Source organism: Cimex lectularius, unplaced genomic scaffold (assembly GCF_000648675.2).
Source record: "Cimex lectularius strain Harlan isolate CLEC.00 unplaced genomic scaffold, Clec_2.1 scaffold73, whole genome shotgun sequence".
Taxonomy (NCBI): Eukaryota; Metazoa; Arthropoda; class Insecta; order Hemiptera; family Cimicidae; genus Cimex; species Cimex lectularius.
Window position 1 is genome coordinate 1,428,730 of NW_019392632.1, and position 19,142 is coordinate 1,447,871.

The 19,142-nt window shown below is 32.5% G+C and overlaps 3 protein-coding genes across 5 annotated transcripts in view; 1 reads left to right on the forward strand and 2 right to left on the reverse strand.

Moving 5' to 3' along the window:
• The window catches only part of LOC106662686 (gelsolin, cytoplasmic), a 15,141-nt gene extending 8,507 nt beyond the window's left edge, over positions 1-6,634 (forward strand). Inside the window, exons 3-18 of the mRNA XM_024230460.1 lie at positions 20-94; positions 185-259; positions 319-442; positions 644-937; positions 996-1,117; positions 1,253-1,351; positions 1,410-1,547; positions 1,602-1,695; positions 4,768-5,000; positions 5,057-5,195; positions 5,266-5,360; positions 5,527-5,649; positions 5,705-5,950; positions 6,174-6,284; positions 6,352-6,465; positions 6,526-6,634. Coding sequence (XP_024086228.1) covers positions 20-94; positions 185-259; positions 319-442; positions 644-937; positions 996-1,117; positions 1,253-1,351; positions 1,410-1,547; positions 1,602-1,695; positions 4,768-5,000; positions 5,057-5,195; positions 5,266-5,360; positions 5,527-5,649; positions 5,705-5,950; positions 6,174-6,284; positions 6,352-6,465; positions 6,526-6,585 — 2,142 coding nt within the window. The 3' untranslated portion in view covers positions 6,586-6,634. The remainder of the gene's footprint in view (positions 1-19; positions 95-184; positions 260-318; positions 443-643; positions 938-995; positions 1,118-1,252; positions 1,352-1,409; positions 1,548-1,601; positions 1,696-4,767; positions 5,001-5,056; positions 5,196-5,265; positions 5,361-5,526; positions 5,650-5,704; positions 5,951-6,173; positions 6,285-6,351; positions 6,466-6,525) is intronic.
• Positions 6,619-10,542, reverse strand: LOC106662772 (protein arginine methyltransferase NDUFAF7, mitochondrial). Of its 3 annotated transcripts, XM_014387087.2 has the most exons (7): positions 10,453-10,542; positions 9,966-10,235; positions 9,781-9,891; positions 9,182-9,547; positions 8,983-9,126; positions 8,731-8,904; positions 6,619-6,797 (listed from the first exon to the last, which is right to left on the reverse strand). In XM_014387087.2, exons 1-7 carry the CDS (start codon positions 10,453-10,455, stop codon positions 6,627-6,629), a joined length of 1,239 nt encoding a protein of 412 aa, XP_014242573.1. In that variant the 5' UTR covers positions 10,456-10,542; the 3' UTR covers positions 6,619-6,626. The 3 variants fall into 3 exon arrangements, with proteins under 3 accessions (XP_014242573.1, XP_014242574.1, XP_024086247.1); XM_014387088.2 differs by lacking the exon at positions 10,453-10,542 and having other exon boundaries at positions 9,966-10,285; XM_024230479.1 differs by lacking the exon at positions 10,453-10,542 and having other exon boundaries at positions 9,962-10,281.
• Positions 10,543-12,412: 1,870 nt separating this feature from the next.
• Positions 12,413-18,691, reverse strand: LOC106662878 (WASH complex subunit 5). The gene is made up of 19 exons (XM_014387313.2): positions 18,442-18,691; positions 18,082-18,184; positions 17,834-18,025; positions 17,560-17,768; positions 17,272-17,497; positions 17,046-17,186; positions 16,701-16,988; positions 16,510-16,627; positions 16,328-16,447; positions 16,036-16,271; positions 15,533-15,967; positions 15,355-15,468; positions 15,151-15,290; positions 14,931-15,093; positions 14,765-14,867; positions 14,418-14,604; positions 12,914-13,134; positions 12,711-12,861; positions 12,413-12,657 (listed from the first exon to the last, which is right to left on the reverse strand). The coding sequence occupies exons 1-19, from the start codon at positions 18,564-18,566 to the stop codon at positions 12,495-12,497; spliced, it is 3,435 nt and encodes a 1,144-aa protein (XP_014242799.1). The 5' UTR covers positions 18,567-18,691; the 3' UTR covers positions 12,413-12,494.
• Between the last annotated feature and the right edge of the window lie 451 nt (positions 18,692-19,142).

Genomic DNA, 19,142 nt, shown 5'->3' on the forward strand with positions numbered 1-19,142 from the left:
TTATACTTTTGTTTTTCAGAATTTCAAGCCTGTTCCTGTTCCAGTCAACGATTATGGAAAATTTTTTGAAGGCGATTCTTACATCGTTTTAAAGGTAATTGTACCTGATAGAGCAACTTAAATTTAAAATCCAACTAAATAAAATTAATTTTGCAAATATTTTTTTTTCTTTTTTTAATTGCAGACCACTGAGACTAAAGGAAAGAAAGGCTCATTTTCATGGGATATTCATTACTGGCTCGGTAGTAAAACATCACAGGTAATTTAGCTTTATTTTATTTTCTATTAAGTATTATTTTTAATGTAATAATACCACAGGACGAGTCAGGAGCTGCTGCCATTCTAGCAGTCCAATTGGACGATGGTCTTGGAGGAAGCCCAGTACAACACAGGGAAGTCCAAGCTCATGAATCAGCCCTTTTCCAAAGTTATTTTAAATCTGGTAATATTCATGTCTTTAAAATTTAAATTAAATTAATAATTAACTTATACAAATATTGTTTGGAAACAGCTATGGCTAATTTTCAAACTGATAATATAATTTAAAAACATCAAACTATGATTTGAATTTAATTTGGGATTAACAAAATCAATTGAAGCATCAACTGACTCGAATGGCACCTTTTAAAAATTTTATTTATAGGTCTTCGATATGTGACTGGTGGTGTCGCCTCAGGATTCCATCATGCAGTGACAAATGCTGAAGGCGAGAAGAAATTGTACCAAGTCAAAGGAAAGAAGAACGTCAGGGTCAGACAGGTACAAGTTGGTGTTCAGTCAATGAACAAAGGAGACTGCTTCATCCTCGATTCAGGAAAAGACGTATACGTCTATGTAGGAGCTAAAGCTAAAGGTACTGAGAGGCTCAAGGCTGTCAGCGCCGCCAACAAGATTAGAGATCAAGACCATGCTGGAAGAGCAAAAGTCTACATTATTGGTACCATTTGAAATATTTCATATGTTTGTGGCTGTTTTTATCACCGTCGTGTTTTCAGACTCATCGAGCAATGAAGAAGAAGTGAAGCAGTTTTTCTCTTTGCTGGGTTCCGGTTCTCAGGCACAGATTCCAAAAGAAGCTGCTGTTGATGATGACGAAGAGTTTGAAAAAAACTTAGATGTAAGTAATGTCAGTTATTTTTAACAAACCAAGATTATTATTAATAAGAACTAATTTAATAAAATGTGCAGCATATATAACAAATAGAAGTGTCCTACCTTCTAATGAATTTAGTTTTATCGATTTTTTTATTAGGCAACTGTCTCCTTGTACAAAGTCACAGACAGTAGTGGAAAACTCGTGTCAGAAAAATTGGGTCAAAAACCACTGAAACGCGATATGCTCAAGCCAGAGGTGAGAAAAACCATCAAAAATCTGATAACACTAAATTAAATTTTACACAAATTTCAAGGACTGCTTCATTCTGGACACTGTCAACTCTGGAATTTACGTTTGGGTTGGTAAAACAGCTACAAGCCAGGAAAGGGTTGAGGCTCTGAAGAAAGGGCAGGCATTTTTGGACCAAAGCTCATACCCCAAATGGACAAAGGTGATTAATATTCTATGATAGTAAAAACATTTTAATGAAAAGTATTAATTTTAGATGCAACGGATCATCCAAGGAGCTGAACCAACTGCATTCAAAGAATACTTCAGCGACTGGAGGGATAGCCAATTGACCGGTGGTCTTGGCAGAGGTTAGTCAAACTGTCTTGACATACTGCTTTGCTGCTTAAACAGTTTTTGTTGTATTCTTCTTGTATTTTTTGTACCTCAATTTGCGTACCTATATTAAAACTTATATCATTGTGCTTCCACTATTCTTTGTGACACTAAGCTTTCTTATCTAACTTCTTATACTTTGTATTACTACATATATTTTCTGCAAGGAGCTCTATTAAAAACTACTTTATTTTTCTATGGTTTGTTTTGTCTTTTACTTATCCCAACCTCATTCAAATATTATTTTCAGCTTTATGCATAATTAATCTGTACAGAATTACAAATAATTCAATTTTCTTCTTTTTCTGTTGTATAATATTTTAACACAATGTTAACTGAATTGCTTAGCCTTTTCATTTTGTAGTTTACTGTATATTATTATGTAAATTTTATGCCAGCAGCAATATTAAATAATACGTTTTTGCTTTTTTTATTCTGTGCTAATCCAAACCTGTTACAAATATTGTAGGATATCACTCTCCCTCCCCCTCCCTCTTGGTCTATCTATCAATTTCTATGTTTCTACTTATTTCTATTTCTCTTACTATATATATTATTGGTGGTGGTTGTTGGTCTTCAAGTGAGTAACACATGCAAAACTTATCAGCACATAATCACTTTACTGGGTCTGTCTACTATCTTGCAGATTTATATGCCACTCAAATGTGTTGAACATAGTTCAGTAAGGAAGAAGGCATAAACTAAAATAAATGCGCTAAACCTGCAAGAGAGTAGGTAGACCCAGTAGAGTGATCAAGTGCCAATCACTTTAACATCTCTCCCCTATATGTTGTCAATGTTTGTTAACATAATCACAATTGCACATCGATCATCTCCAATAATCCTGACAGCTATTCTCTCAGGTATGGTATGTTAGGCATTTAGTGATCTCATTATCCAGACAAACTGAGTGACGTTGCCAAACAAGAACTAAACAGAGTAAGCGGTATAGCCTGACATCATCAAACAAAACCCCCACAAATTATGGTACAGTGACAGCCCAGGCAGGGATCTCAAGGATCTCTTGCGACTTATTAATTGTAATATTGTGCATTTGGCTTTATCGAGGATTAGTGATTGATTAGTTACTATCGACTCCTCCAAGCGCACTGGAGATTCTTTGATCTCAGAGTTCAAGGAGGGCCCCTCAATCCAGCCCAAGACCGACCAGCACCTGAGATCCCAGACGGGCTTTGCCATAACTGAGCCCCACCACACCACCAACACGCGGTGTGAGCAGAAATAAGAATTGAGAGAATATGAAATTACATTTTATCTATTAGTTGGATGTCTGTTAAGAAGTTAAAATTTTGTTTATTGGTGTTTAATTATTGTTTAGTATGGATTGGAGGTCTTTGCAGATTTGGTAGAGGATTCTGGCAGAGGTGTATAAAGGATAATCAATTATGATGTAGGATCTAATGTAGGAAAAATACAGATTGGACACAGGTTTAAGGACCCTTACAACTATGGGTGAGCCGGGAGAAGCCAATTCGAAGCTGTGTTTAGAAGGGTTTGTTCTTTTTGGTAAGGTCTCGAAGAGGATCCCCATTTTTTTACATCTGTTTTTATTGCGAGGAGCTTGTTTCCTGAACAGGCACCCCATACATGCCCCCAGGCTTCCAACACAAGCTGCCTAATGTGACAGCAGAGATCACTGAACGGAACCCCATTTTGAGGAGTATCAGTTGAGTTACCAACTGCCATTCTGTCTGCCTTTGCATTCTCAATCACACAAGCGTGGCCTTAAATCCATTTGGATAATACTTTTACACCTTTGTCTTGATACTGTTTTAGTTTTATAAGGATATCCTGGATGTTTGGGTTTAAGGAGATGTTCTAATCACTACGTTTCACAATAATGACAATAATTAAAGATAATTTTATTTATTAAAATTAATTAAAACAGCACAGCGGCTTAAAACCAAACTTTGAAATAAACCACCAGGGTCGTCAATATAAAAATGTCAAATTATAAAGTTTGAATAGAAAGTGCCATAAGCAAGTTGCCTGATGTGAAACTTACAGCAGTGGTAAACAGAATCCAATATGAATAATCTTTTATGAGCTTTAATTTCAATAATAAAACTGAGAAAGTACCCACAAGAAAAATACATTTTTCTTTTTCATAATACACTAAAAAAACTCATATTTTTTTATTAAAACTATATGTACATCTTTTTATCATTATATTAATTACAACATACATAACTTAATGTAAACCAAATTAAACGAGATCAGAAATTCACGAGTTTTTATTTAAAAAAAATATATTATTATAATAGTTTGACAGAAATATCACCAAATCACTGGAAAATCATTTAGTGATAGATGAACATTTTACTAACAATTTTTTTTACATAGTTTTGCTCTTAATGCATTATTAAGAATAAAACCAGGCAATAAATTGTTAGTTAAATATATTCTAATCACTAAATGATTTTCCGGTGTTTTGGCGAATTTTCTTTCAAACCATCATAATTAATTAATTTTTAATAAAACTCAGTTACTTCTGAACTCATTTCATTTGGCTTACATTAAAATAACTACATGTAATTATATAATGATAAAAAATATGTACAGTTCGAAATAAATAATAAAATACAAGCGAATGTTTTATTTATTTATTTTTTGGCTTGAGTAAACAATCCTTCAAATGAAAACACACAATAAAACCCTGTGCTATTACAAATTTGTGTGAATTTTAATTTTTCTTAGGAAAAAAGTTGTATAAAAATAAAACTATGCATTAACAATTTTTTATGTTAAATTTTGTAATTTAAGTGATGATTTGAGTCTGACAGACTAAAGTTACTACATTTGTGCAGAGTACAACTAATCAAAACTTGCACTCTAACTTTATTTTATTGCAAGTAAAATAGAAGTATGACTTTTATGGCATACATATAAAAGAGTATAAATTTTGACTGAAAAATTATTTACACTTTACTTTTTTTAATTGATTTGCAAACCAGTACACTTTCTACTGCACAAATTACTCTTGTGTGTATCAAAAGAAATTGTAAATGGAATTTGAAACATTTCAGTTTCTCCAAAACAAGAAAGAAATAAAAGGTCAGCCTCCACTAGATGTGGTACAGTTGGCGGCTTCATGCCAGACAATGGAAATGGCATAGTTCAAGTTTTTCGAGTCCAGAACTTTGAGCTGCTTCCAGTCGAAGAAGAAAACTATGGGATATTTTTCGGTGGCGACTCTTATGTTATAAAATACGAGTACAATTCCGAATTTGGAAGGAAATACATTATCTACTACTGGCAGGTAAATCTATCCTGGATAAATTTAAATATTGAAACTGAGTTTTTTTTCTTTATTAGGGCAAAGATTCGACTGCTGATGAAAAGGTTGCTTCTGCTATGCAAGCAGTCAAACTTGATAATGAACTTGGAGGTAGAGCCATTCAAATCAGAGTGGAACAAGGCTTAGAGCCAGCCCACTTCAATTCATTATTTAAAGGTGTTGTTTTCAATTTTATTTAGTTATTTTATTTATTTATTATTTACAAAACTTGATATTTTATTTTTAGGTAAAATGGTTATTTTCATGGGAGGACATGCCAGTGGCTTCAAAAACCTGAGAGATTATGACTCTTATGACACTGATGGAACTAGGCTCTTCCGTGTAAGTAAAAAGCTAATAAAATTTAACTTAATATCATAAATAAATATTTAACCATTTTGGTTGAAAAACTTCACCAAGTGTTTTTTTAAACCACCTTTGCTTGATTCGAGAGAATGAAAAATAAATTAAATATTTTATTGCATAAAATTGTGCATGATGTCCACAGATTGTAGGCACTTGTGCAAATAATGTAAGAGCCATTCAAGTCCCAGAAGTTACGGAATCGCTTAATACAAACGATGCATTTCTCCTCGAGACCCCGACTAAAAGCTACCTCTGGATGGGAAACGTAAGTAAAATCTGAACAAATTTATTCCATTGTATTACAAACGAATTAATTTTAGAATTGTGATGACTTTGAAAAAGAAATGGCCAAGTTGGTGAGAGACCGCTTCTGCTCTGACAGGGAAGCGGTTGTTCTCGAGGAGGGCGAGGAGCCTGACGATTTCTGGCAAACTCTAGGTGGTCGAAAATCGTATAAAAAAGAGGTTGACGAGTCCTACTCATATTTTACAAACCGCCTTTTTCATTGCTATATTAAAGAAAACCATAAATTTAAAATTGAAGAGATCTCTGATTATCAGCAAAAAGTAAGTCCTTTATTTTGTATTCAATAAAAAATTAATAATAGTATGCATGGATGCAAACACAAATTCATTCTCACAGATGTGCACATACACAACACTAATATACAAACATAAGTTGGATTAATTTACTTAGTACTAGATTTTATGGTAATTAAAAGGCATTTTTACACCTTTTTACATGTGTACATTTTTACGTGTTACACCTTTTTGTAAAAATATATTATAGGATCTATACCCAGATGATGTAATGATTTTGGATTCAGAAGAAGGTATATATATTTGGATTGGAAATGATGCTGACGCAGAAGAAAAGATGAATGCATACAAGTTAGCGCAGGTCAGTTTTAAATTCACTTTTCAATGTTTATACTGTTTTATTACTGTTATTGTCAATTATATTACAGGCTTACATAAAACATTCATCAAGGGAGAAAAAAGTAATCATTACAGTCAGGCAAGGTGAAGAACCACCAAGTTTCCGTGAGTTATTTCCAAAATGGGAAGAGAAATATTGGGAGGTAAGTAAGATCGAATTAACAATCAACAAAAACGTTTAATAACACTTTCTTTTTTAACAGGAATTAACATCATTTGAAGACCTTAAAAACGAGGTCAATAGTTTGGAACAGTTTTATTAGAATTTTCAAATGGAAGATAATTTAAGTTTAAACTTTTTTTTTTAATTTTCAAAACCAACAACAGGGAATTGTTCAAGGAGCTCTTTAACGACAGAAGGGAAGAATGACATGAATTTAAAACATTCGCCCATCTTGTCCCTGTCCATTATCATTTTGTAGCCAGAAAGTAGCATCTCTTTTTCTTCTTTGCTTTTGCTCTTTTTTAGAAGGACCTGGAAATATTTTATTTAATTTAAATTTTAAAATAAACACAAAATAAGAGTGCTAAATATGATCAGTATTGTATTAAAATAATTGTAATGAATTGTTGTATTTAGTTAGTTAAATGCATTTTTGTCAGAATATAACATATTTGTAGTTAAAACTAAAACATATTTAATGGGCCATATAACATAAGTAGGGTTTAACAAAAAAAAAAATTGTATTGAATATAATATATACTAAATAAAATTATGTCATAATCAACTTTTTTTTTTAATGGATGAATAACATCAAATCTCAATCAAACATTTGATATAAGTCTCGATCAACAGAAACTAAGAAACAAAGGAAAAGACCTAGGCATGTTGTTAGTTGATCAACAAAAGTTGAGTTGTGCAAATGTGCCATAAGCTTAAGTCACATAACTATCCATTAGTGGGGAAAAAGTGTTAGACCTAATGAACTTGATGCTTCTGGTACAAGAAACCCCCCCCCACCTTTGACAGAAAGCTTTACTACGTACAGTAAATACCAGGGTGTAATTCTCAGATCACAAAAAACTACTGATTTTTGAAACCAACAGAAATAGTACTTTAATAAGTTGACAATGCTTCATGTAGTGCTGTAAACAAAAAGCTTGACCCACAATTTGTAAATCAAGAATTTACAGTCAAAATAAATGAAAGATTTCCAAAGGCATATTTCTTATACATGGTTGGGTTCAAAATAGGAACAAATGTAGGCTGTGCATTTAACGACCCAAAAGCGAGGCATGAACAACAAATGAGGCTTGAAGGAGAGGCATCAGCATTCACATGCGTATTATTTGTAAACAAGGAGCCTATTCAATACAATACTGAACAGGTATAAATAAATCTAGAGAAGGATGATAAAAGCGCACATGGAAGTGAGGAAACTCTATGCCCAGGAACGCAGAAGGATAGTGACAGACATTGGAAGCTATATACATTGACTCTGAGGCAGCATATACAATATATACATAGTTCCGTATCAGGATAGACATTCACAGTTGTAGTGAACTTTTAAACACCATAAAGAAAAGAGTATAACAATTATCATGGGAAAAAACTGTCTTTCCCTATAGGGTGTGAAATATTGATACTTATTTGGCAGTACATACAACAGATTAATTTTTATGTAGCTTATTATCCTTTATATTCAACTTCGAATCTATTCAAGTATCCTACTTTCTTTAACTTTATCTTGGAAGCTGTGATAAAATCTTAAATTTGGTCTGCCCTTGTTGGGTTGATCTGTCTGGCGCATTTTTGGCATTTCACCATTTCAAATATGTATAAAAATTTTCATATTTTCAAATATACATAGCATATATTCATATTACATAGTAGTATATGCTTATATGCCAACACTTGGTCTGACAGACCAATCCAGCAAGGATAGGAAGACCAAAAGGATCGGTAACAACCCAATTTCAGGTACAACACCTCGCAGGATAATGTGATAAAATCATCAAAAGGGATTTCATAATCTTTGTTGGCTTTTTTATTTTAATATTACTAATTTAATAGCAGAACTGATTAATGATTATCACCAAAATCACCTTCCCACCAAGGTAACAATTCTAGATAAATTTAATACCTAAAAATAGACTATACAGAATGAAGTGGCATAGCAATTTGTGCTGTCATTAGTGCAAATCAATCCCCAAATGATTTTTATATATTAAAATACCTCCTGTTTGATGGTACTACAAAATATAACTAGTTCAAATAAAGTATATCACAAAAGTAATTTTGCAAATAATATTTGTACAAATTGGTGAAAAATCTTTTGATTTATGTATACTATACAAAGATTAGTCGGAGATCATGAGATGCAGTCTGGTGTGAATGCATCTCACGATCTCTGAATAATCATCGACTAACGGTCACTAATCACCACACACTATTATAAAGGCAATACCTCCAGTCTGATGTCAATATGAAGTGATTTTAAGAAATCATGTTGGCTTTTTGGACCAAAGGCTAAAAGTTTGTCAGCGACCATTTTTTTTAAATAAGAAAAGTCGACATCTGCTGTAAGATCAGACATCCCAGGTTCTAAAAGTGGATCCTGCTGACTATGATTTCTAAATGCCTGTGAAACATGATGACCGAATATAATTAATACTCACTATAAACTAGTAAAATAAAGTAAAAAGTGTATGTTAGTTACTCTGAAAGTATCCTCTCTTTCTCCTGTATGTCCATAGTCAGCTACCAAAAGGAAGCCTCCATGATTTACTAATCTTTGTGCGATATGCTGCATTATCATACCAGCCTGGGGAGAAACTTCCAAATGATGTCTTTTCTCCTCGCCCTGTAACAATCTACATTTAAATAAATATAATTTAGTTTTAAAAAACAAAACATACAGCGGTGAAGTAAAGTGAAGCAGGAGTAGGTGCTTTTGATATGACATATCTAAGCTTGTTTCCAGCTTCATTGACATCAATGAGGACCTCACGCCATCCTTCATCTGTCTTCTGGAATTTATGAATCGGCAGGGCATCAAAGAACTCATGAGCGAGGATCAACGTGAAGCACGTTGGTACTGATTCAATGCTGTTGTACCAATAAACAGGGACCCCAGTTTCAGTAACGCCTTCCATAAAATGAGCACCTGTGGTCTCTTTCACCGTGGTGCACAGGTTCTTTGCCTGTATCTTGCTCAGTTCTCTACTGACTTCCACAAGATGTACACTCAGACCCGCATTATTCATTCCTATTTTGTTAAAAACCTATCGCACCCAAAAAAAATCATTACCAACTTTTACTAAATCTCTTTAAACAAAACATTATTCTCATTTTTTAAAACGACAAAACATTAAAACTTTTGAGTAATTTTAGCTATTTTTCAAGTCTTTCAGATTCATGAAAAACATAATCAATCACTAATTTCATTAAACATGAAATAAGATATGAACATAGCATGTGAATGTTGTATAGAAACTAGGTAAACAAATATCAATACCCTAAGTATATCTTGCATCATTGTGCCTCTTCCAGGGCCTAGTTCAACGAGGAAATGAGGATTAGGAGAGCCGAGCTTATGCCACTCGTTTATGCACCAGATGGCAATCATCTGCAAAATTTCAAGAATTGTATAATGCAAAGACTATGTGATCAACCGTGAGATAGAAATTCTAACATACCTACTTCACCAAAAAGCTGGCTGATTTCTGGAGAAGTCGTGAAATCACCGTCTTTACCAAATACGTCCTTCGTCATGTAGTAACCCATCTTTGGGTTCATAAATATCTCCTTCATGTAGTCTGCGACTGTCAAAGGGCCACACATGTCGATTCTTGTTTTTAACAAGTTAAAACAAGATTTCTCAACCTTGGTGGTTGGGTTGGAACACAGCTTTCTTCCAGTAAATATATTCTGGTATTTAAACCTCCTGAATAGTTTTGCAGTTTTTATAAGCTGAAATGAGTCATTAATTTAAGCATTTATAAAAAAGAACGACCGTTTATATTTCTTTTTTTATGTATTTTTCCTTTTGCACTGTTTCGTTTGTTTATATTATAATGATCCATTCTTTAAATTAATCTGAAACAGCTCCTAAATTAACACTTATTTAAATGTACAATACGTAAAAATGAATATCTAATTTTAATATCATATACTCATTTCTTATTACCATTATAATAATTATCACAATTCAGACTTCAAGTACCAAGACGTAGTGTTGTGCTATAAAGCATATAACCTGATTCACTAATGATGAGGTTTCAGGTTTACTGACATTCTTGTCTGTATATCTTACAACTAGGGGCACAAAACCTCCCAGATGTGAATTGTGATTTTTGATAGAATTAAATGCTACTGCTTTCTATAAACTGCAAATTCTGAATATCTCTCAGTAATAAAATAACATAATAAAATAAAAATATGCGATGATAATGTATGGTTATCACTGGTTGAAGATAAAAGTAAAACTATGAACTTGGTTAAGTTTCATAAAAATCCAAATTTTGCATTTAGAAATTACCGCACAACCTGGAAAAACTATGGACTTATTGTAAAATTGTTGTATGTTTATTTTGCCAAGCAATGAAATTAATTTTTTAAAGTTGAAATGGCTATTTTATTATTATTTTTTATTTATACAGTTGCATATAGATAGATTTATCTAAATAACATGTAATTAATAATTACAAAAAAGCTCATTTTAACAGTAAGGCATTCCAACTTATATTCAAACTGAAAGAAGAAAAGCTAACTGGGAAACGGACAATATTTAATTACTGTACTATATTCAACAAACAGCCTAAACTTAAATTCTACCATAACAAGTTACATCATAGGGTTTGTTGAAAAATGTGTGCCCTGAATCCAACTTAGTAATGAACAATTAATAGATCCATTTCAACATTTTAAAATAAAATAAGCAGTCTAATATCTTAATCACCGAGCATGGGCACAAATTGAAACAGGCCAATCAATTGGACATGGGCCTAGTATGATGGTCTACTCTACAACCAATAAAAAAAAAAGATTTGATCAAATCCAATCACAAATTATTTTAACATGTATAATTGACAAACCATTAATACAATAATCATAGGCCATAAAAGTTAATTTATGGTCAAATCTAATTACACTACACTTATTCACATTAATATAAAGACCAGTTCCAGAACACCAGTCAGAAAACTCAAGCAAAGTTGGAAGGATGTCACAATCATTGATAGATTCTACTTCTTTATAGATCTTTATATCAAAGGCTAATAAAGAAGAATTTTCATACCAGAAGAAATCATTGATACAATATTAAAAAAAACTGGTTGTCTGGGATTAGAACCCTGTGGGATGCCAGAGGTAACCATAAACCCAGAAAATTTTTTCACCAAATAAAACACACAGCATTTCAAAGATGAAACAATCCAAGATAGCAACCTACCATGAATACCAAGGCATTGAATTTGAAACAATAGATGGTTAAAGCCAATATAAATGAAATGCTTTAAAAAGATCAGTGTAAACTGCATCAACCTGGGAAACTTTGTCAATCTCATTGATAAAAAATTCACGAAAAACCAAGAGATTATTTGTAGACTTACCAGGTATTAAAGCATGTTGTGCTTCTGCAGTCAAATGAAAATAGTGATTAGCAATTGCACAAGCACAAAAAGATTCAAATAACTTCGGAATTCAAGACAACTTAGCAAATAGATAATAATTAACAATTTTTGTTCTGTCACCTTTTTCAAAAACAGGTAAAATAAAAGATTTTTTTACAAATATTAACGACTGTATATGTATTAAATGACATAAAAAGAGGTTTGACTAGATGTGAGGAACATAATTTCACTATTAAAGGATGTACATTATCAGGACTATGTATGTGATTTGACCTAATTTTTTGAATTCTATGAAAAATTAAGGATTTACTAAAAGTGAAATCATGATGTGCACTACCAGATGCAAGCGAAAAAGCTTGTAAATATTAAGTAGTTTATAAGTATACGTTTTGTAAAGAAATCAAATTTTTTCTCCCTTGTATTTAAGGGTACATATAGGTACCTATGTATGTGAATTTTCTTGTATTCATAAATTAACAACAATTATATTTTTATTAATAAAATGTTTGATAGTATACAATTATTTAACAAAGATATACATAAAGAATAAGTAACACACAAAAATACATTTTCTTAAATATATACTTTTAAATTGGCATTAAGAGTCAGTATAAGCAGCAATGCTTCGCCCAAAAAGATTGACAATCACAAGAGGAATATGTTGAGCGATTGAATTTCTGCCACATCCAATATATTCCACGAGGTCTTCCAGGAACTGCAACATGCTTAGAGCTTCTTGTGGAATCTCGGGTTTACTATTTCTAAAACACATGATATCAGTATGGTACGATGACGTATTAAACAGCATACTTACATAGAGATTGTAAACATATGTGACTTTATGTACTGGCAGGCATAAGTGATATAATGGTCTGTGACCTGTGGATGGAATTGTCTTAATAACGTCTGCAAACCTATTGTGAACGGGGTCAAACCTTCTCCGGTTTTTTTGCATGTCATGTTGCCTGAATGAAAAAAGTTACATTTTATTCAAAAACAACAAGTTGTGATTTTTACCTGTGGTTTTGTCGAGGCTGAATTTACTCATGAATGACGATGTAAACAAAAAAAGCAAGAGTCCCATGTAAGGCAGGCCTTTCGTTGTGATATAAATTTGCATGTAAGGATCACTAAGTCCAACAGAATCCAATAAAGGCGCTAGTTTCATAAGTTCTTCTGAAGGAGGGCAAAACAATTTAGGATCTCTCAAATGTTGTTTCACCTCAAAAAGCAACCCACTAAAATATTTTTTACATTGTACTATAGATACTGAACAATAATTAATAATATTTAAAGTCTTGATTAAAAAAAAATAATATTCCAAGTTTGAACCATTTAATCATATTCTAAACTTCTTAAATGATTGATTGTGTGCAATCTATTGTAAAAACGTTAAAAAAGATGCGGTCTGGTGTGATGTAGGTTGCAGAAAAACATTTTCTTTATCGTGCCAATGTTTCGATCTTTTATTGATATCATCTTCAGGGCCTGGGATTTACAAACATTACTTAAATTTAACAAATACATGTAGGATATGGAAAAAAGTGTCGCACTCAGTCTCAGCTACGCCAATATCATTAATCAAATTCAATATAGATAACATACATATATCATCACATCACACAAAACACTCATCACATTCCACACATCAAACATTTTTACATAGTCTAATTTTTCAACAATTTAACTTTCCTTTTCCTATTTATCCCCGTCTATATAATCCTGAAAGGATAATCTGGCCGAGCCATTACCAACATTTTTTCCCTTCGTCGGCTCTTTTCACCTCAAAGAAGCCGACTCCTTATACAAAAATGTCTTTCTATACTGACTTCCTTCCCTACCCCTTCAACATCCAATGTATATAAACATAAAACAGCAATATATCACTAGTACTCTCAACACGGCACGCAAGAATGGCACAATTACTCAGAAAACAAACACTTTGATTGCATATAAAAAATATTTTTTGCATTGTATAAATTCACTTTTTTCCACATCCTACGTGTATTTGTTAAATTTAAACAATATTTGTAAATCCCAGGCCCTGAAGATGATCTCAATAAAGAAAATTTTTTTTTGAAACCTACACCACACCAGACCGCATCTCCAAATAATCATCAACTAACTATCACTAATCATCACACACTCATTTAAAAAAAGTAAAATAATTCCTATTGTACAGGAGGGCTTAATGTCCAATTACCCATTGGATGTCACGGACAAGGGTTCAAACCATCTTACAATACTTTCTCCATATTTTCACAATTAAAAATCCATGGTCTATTCTGGGATTTGAACACAGGACCGTGGCATGGCAAATACGAGTCAGATGCCCTAACTAATCGGCCATTGCGGTCCCCTGCAATGTGTTCTATTGCATAAACTTCCCCATTATTTTGAACTTGAGACACCCAAATCTGACATTCAACATGTTCTAAATGTTAGAATCAATTTTGGACACATTTGATCTATATTGTATCGGATGTATGAAAACAATCAATTAGACTAAAGTTATCCTTACTCGTTCAATACTGAAAGAGAAGATGTGTAATTTCGAGCATGTATTTTCGCAGTATGATTCAAAGTGAAGCAAATCTGTTTGCGTAGAAGTTGCAGTTGGCCTACAGAAATCAAAGTATCGAAAAGCCCTGCTGAGAACAGTTTTTGCAGTTTGTTCACAGAATTTGGGTAAAATTTCGCTGGCTGGTCTGAAAACAAACGTATGCAATTTTTTTATAAAACACTGTTGCTTTAAAAATTAAACTTGTATTGAACTAAGATAATAAAATGAAGAAATTGTATGTATTACAATTAATGTTAATATAAATTATATTCATTCAATATTTTCTAATTTCATTAATAATCTACCTATGATCAACGAGCATGGACTCAATGATTTTGAAAGGTTTCCAAATATATCTGACCAAGCTTTGTTGTTACTCGCTTCTTTTGATAAAAAATTCACCAAATTCTACAAAAGAAAATCAATTATTGTAATTAACCTTATTTAAAACTGATAATGATAAATTTTTACCTGAAGCTGTTTAGTGATAATAAAACAGATTATTTTGTTGACAGCAACAAGCCCTGGAACGCCAATGGCCTTCATCAAAGTCTTGAAAAACTTAAGATCTATTATTTTTGCTTTTGTCTTCCGATCAAGCCATAAAGTATCTTGCTCAGAAAAAAATGTCACTCTGAAAAACATAATTTTAAGAGGAGTATAAAAAAACACAAATCGTATTGCAAATTACTTTGGATCAGTTATCTCTATGATGTGTTTACAGAGTCTACCGATGAAAGAAATAGTTTGAAGGTCCAAATTAGCACTTTTAGTTCTCAGTAATCGACAATCATCTTCAAGTTTTGAATTTATAACTCTTTTAAATTCCTCCTTAACATGTAAATTTTTGAATTTGTGAAAAATCAATAGCAAACAGTCATAATACAAGTATTACCTGCCACATTTTAACACCATTAATCCCCATGTAATCTTGGATGTATTCAAAAGAGTTTTTATGCCCTTGCATTACCATTCCAAGCTCCTCTAGTTTCAAAACCAAATCAGAACTCTAAAAAAAATATATTTATTTAAAAAGCAAGGAATGTAGTTACAAATTTTAAACAAATTTATACTTTTAATTTAGAAGAGAAAGTGAGTCCAGTTTCAAAAGCTTTGTTAATATGTAAAAATAGTTCTTTTCTGATGCCCTCTTCAAGCAGTTGTTTTGGCTCTACGCATACGATCCCAACAAGAGTGTTGGGCATGTTCAAAAGCCCAGTAGAAAAAACGGACACTTCATTTGTCAGCCTCGATACATGGAATCTCTCCTCAAGCTGAGCAAACTCTTTAATTTTATCTTTTTCCATCCTCGTCGGCAAATCAGGGATTTGGGTTGTTTGTATTTTTGTAATCTCTGACATTATCTGGAACATCTCCCTTGGGATAACTTGAAGAAGATTTCTCGCATACTTGACAAGTTGATTGCTGTAGTATTGTGATACTGAAGGAAGATTCTTATCCTCTGCTTGGTTTATCCTCAAAAGCGATGTTTCCATTGCAGAACTTAACTAAACAAGTATTCCATTTCTAATATTGGCTAACATCCCAATAACAATTACCATTTGTGAGTACTGACCTTTAAAAACATTGCCCTTAGTTTATGAACAAGACTTGGGTTTTGCTTAATTCTCAGCTGGATCAAGTGTGTATAATTGTCAATAACAAGCCAACCATAGCTGAAATCGCCAATTATCTGCATATGAACATAAAGAGTATCTCGGATGTTCACCGCTGCCAGCATGTTCCTAAGTAAAGAACAAGTTTCTGTTGCAAGTTGTTTAACCCCTAGATTCCTTGTCATCTGCTGAAAGACTATAACAAACTGTGAATATTCACATGAACGCTTTTTTAATATATGAACATATTACCTTGCACTTCTTCCAAGGCTTCAATCAGCTGGGCGATCTTCCGAGCAGAGATGTTTGGTTCATCGAGGCTTAGAGTTTCAATCTGCTCAGCAATCCCATCAAACCATTTCTTTAAACTATCTAGATAAATAGTTTCATAATTACTTTACAATCAAAGACAATTTTTGAAAATTATTAAATACCATTCTTTTTCACTCTCATTATATGTTTACTTCCAGAAAAAACCTCTGACAACTCGTTAATACGAATTAAACTTTCTTTTTTCCCTTCTGACCACTCATCACTTCTTTGATCTAAAACCTGTTAAAAAAAATTGGAAATGTTATCGTTTCAAAGTGTGAATTTTTAATCAACAATTACTGAAGTAACTCACTGTCTTGAACATGTTGCAAATTATAACTTCAAACTGAGCTGTGTTGAGAAGTAGTTGAAGTATTTTACTGTCCGAGTGATTTACCATTGAAATAACCTCGTCACGCACTGTCTTGCATTTTTTCAGCGTTTCAACAAACGTCACCCGCTGTGCCCTGTGCAGCATCAGCCAGCGCAGTGTAACATTACACTCCCGTGCTAGTGAAACTATCTTGCTTACATTATCCATAAGAAATGATTTTGTCAACTTTCCTTCCATCAGCATCTCATCTGTTTCAACAAGGAGCCTCTAAAAACCATTGCTATTAACATAATACATTATTAAATTTTTTGATGAAAAAGTTACATTTAGGTCCTTTCTGTACATTGAGGCGCATTCTTGAATGTTAACAGTCTCGAGAGTATTTGCCAATGCAGTCCTTGCAGCTTTAAATGGTTCCCAAATATCAATTAAATTTATTGTTATGCCCATATAAATATTAACAATCTAGAAAGTAATTACATGTATTAACAACCAGCAAGAAACTAAATATAAAAAAATTAAATTGAAGGAGTTTTTCTTTCTAACAAACCCAATTATCTGGAAAATATTTATCAACGATTTCTCTCATTCTGGAAGTCTGGTTATGAAGAATATTTGAAGCAAAGAACAGTACGACAAACAAAATTGCAGACTGCTGGGCCAATGCTGTCGTCTTGTGCTGAGGAAGCGGCAGTGCTTTTTGTTGATGGTAAATGTCATCAGTCCTCAACTTTCCAATGATCACACTGACCAGTTTCTCATTGACTGGGATTCTCCTGAAAAGGCAAATTTCAATGATTGACAAAGGTTTTTTTTCTTAATAAGAAGAAACTCATACTTGAACAAGTCCTGTGGGTAATTTTGCGGCCGTTTGTTATTTGTGCCATTAATAAAACCACTGCAGCGCATCAGCTTGCAAACCTGATCCAACATTACAACAGTTATGTTGTAACGAGAATAAGATACAATCAATCTCTCCCTAACAGGACCGATATGGTACAAATCAAGTATGAACAACATTACTCCATACAAATACACACTCTCACACTAAAATACAATTTTAAATCATATACATTTTTTTTTTTTTTTTTTTTTTTTTTAATTTTCAATACCATTAATTGCATGCCATCTTCACTAAGAAAAACAGTATCCATGGTCTGTTGGATGTACACACCTTCTTCAAGTTCTTCGATGAAGGTATTAAGATCAGAAATATACTTGTAAACACTTTCATAAGCATTGTAAAATCTAATTAAAATATCTCCATAATACTCTCGTATTTCTTCGGACAGTTCTCTTAAAGTCTGAAACACCGGGCTTTATTAATTAAAAATTTACATAAAAATCCGTGATTATTCACCAAACTGTTTTCAATCTTTTGCTCAACTACTTCAGGAGAATTGAAATATCCAAAATCCAACAATATTTCCCCATATTTTTGAACATCCTGTTTAGTTTCTAATCTGAAATGAAGAAGCAGTTTAACTTTTAATTTGTGCTTTGTTTTCACACATAACGTGCAAATATGAAGCCTTGGAGTTGAATGCCCTTGATAGCATACAATATACATACTATACAATACAACCGTTACAACTAGGACAAGCAATAAAAATCCTCAATAGCAGAACTTACAGTTGTACTGTGTAAGTAGTTATTAAAATAGAATAAATTAAAACTTTACATTTAACAATTTTATTTTTCACTCAGTTCAAGAACTCACTTAAAAATTGCTGGTATATGATCTTTGAGCCTTAATAATTCGGCGATTATAACGTTCCCTCTTGATACCAATTCGAGCAAAGTTTGCCCACATGGGTTGTTCTTGGCTAGGAATTCTTCTTCCATTTTTTAATTAATAAAAAACAGGAAAAAGAATTCGTCCTGTGTCAAAAAGAGAAACTGACAATTAATGATGTTATCGCGGCGAATTGTCAAACATGACACTCTACATTGTAGTAGGTTATTTCATGATTATAACAACAAAGTTATATATACTTAAGAATGAAAGGCAATCAACAAAAAACTCGATAGTATGGATAATATTTTTCCTCCAAAATACTTTCTTATTCCAGAAATGACAAAAATTAATTAATTTGCTGTACATTGAATACATTATTCTGAGCAAAAAATAAACGATAATGTAGAACAAGATAATGCAAAATGAACAGCCTCATTAAGTTTGACTTGGGCTTGAAAACAGGATTTGTGAGCTCACAAATAGTTTTATACATTACAAAAGTAAACAAAAAACACATTTATTCAAAATAGTGGTAGCAGTATACATTCAATTTATTTGACTATTGACATTTTATGTAATTTTTTAAATAATTATTTTTTTTAGTACATTGCTTTTAAAAATGTCTCTTCTTTAATTACATAAAGGGAAAGGAATTTATATAAATTTTGTTTTGATATATGAAT

Bases quoted from the DNA above. Each gene is read 5' to 3' on its own strand.
- LOC106662772 (XM_014387087.2), bottom strand. The intron at 9,127-9,181 runs GTATGTTTTGTT...AGATTGTTACAG, and splicing joins CTTCACTTTACTTCACCGCT to GGCGAGGAGAAAAGACATCA. The intron at 8,905-8,982 runs GTAACTAACATA...CATGTTTCACAG, and splicing joins AAAGAGAGGATACTTTCAGA to GCATTTAGAAATCATAGTCA.
- LOC106662878 (XM_014387313.2), bottom strand. From the start codon at position 18,566: ATGGAAGAAGAATTCCTAGCCAAGAACAACCCATGTGGGCAAACTTTG. The intron at 13,135-14,417 runs GTAAGGATAACT...AAAATATTTTAG, and splicing joins TCTCTTTCAGTATTGAACGA to TGGGTTGCTTTTTGAGGTGA. The intron at 12,658-12,710 runs GTAAGTATGCTG...CATGTGTTTTAG, and splicing joins CATATGTTTACAATCTCTAT to AAATAGTAAACCCGAGATTC.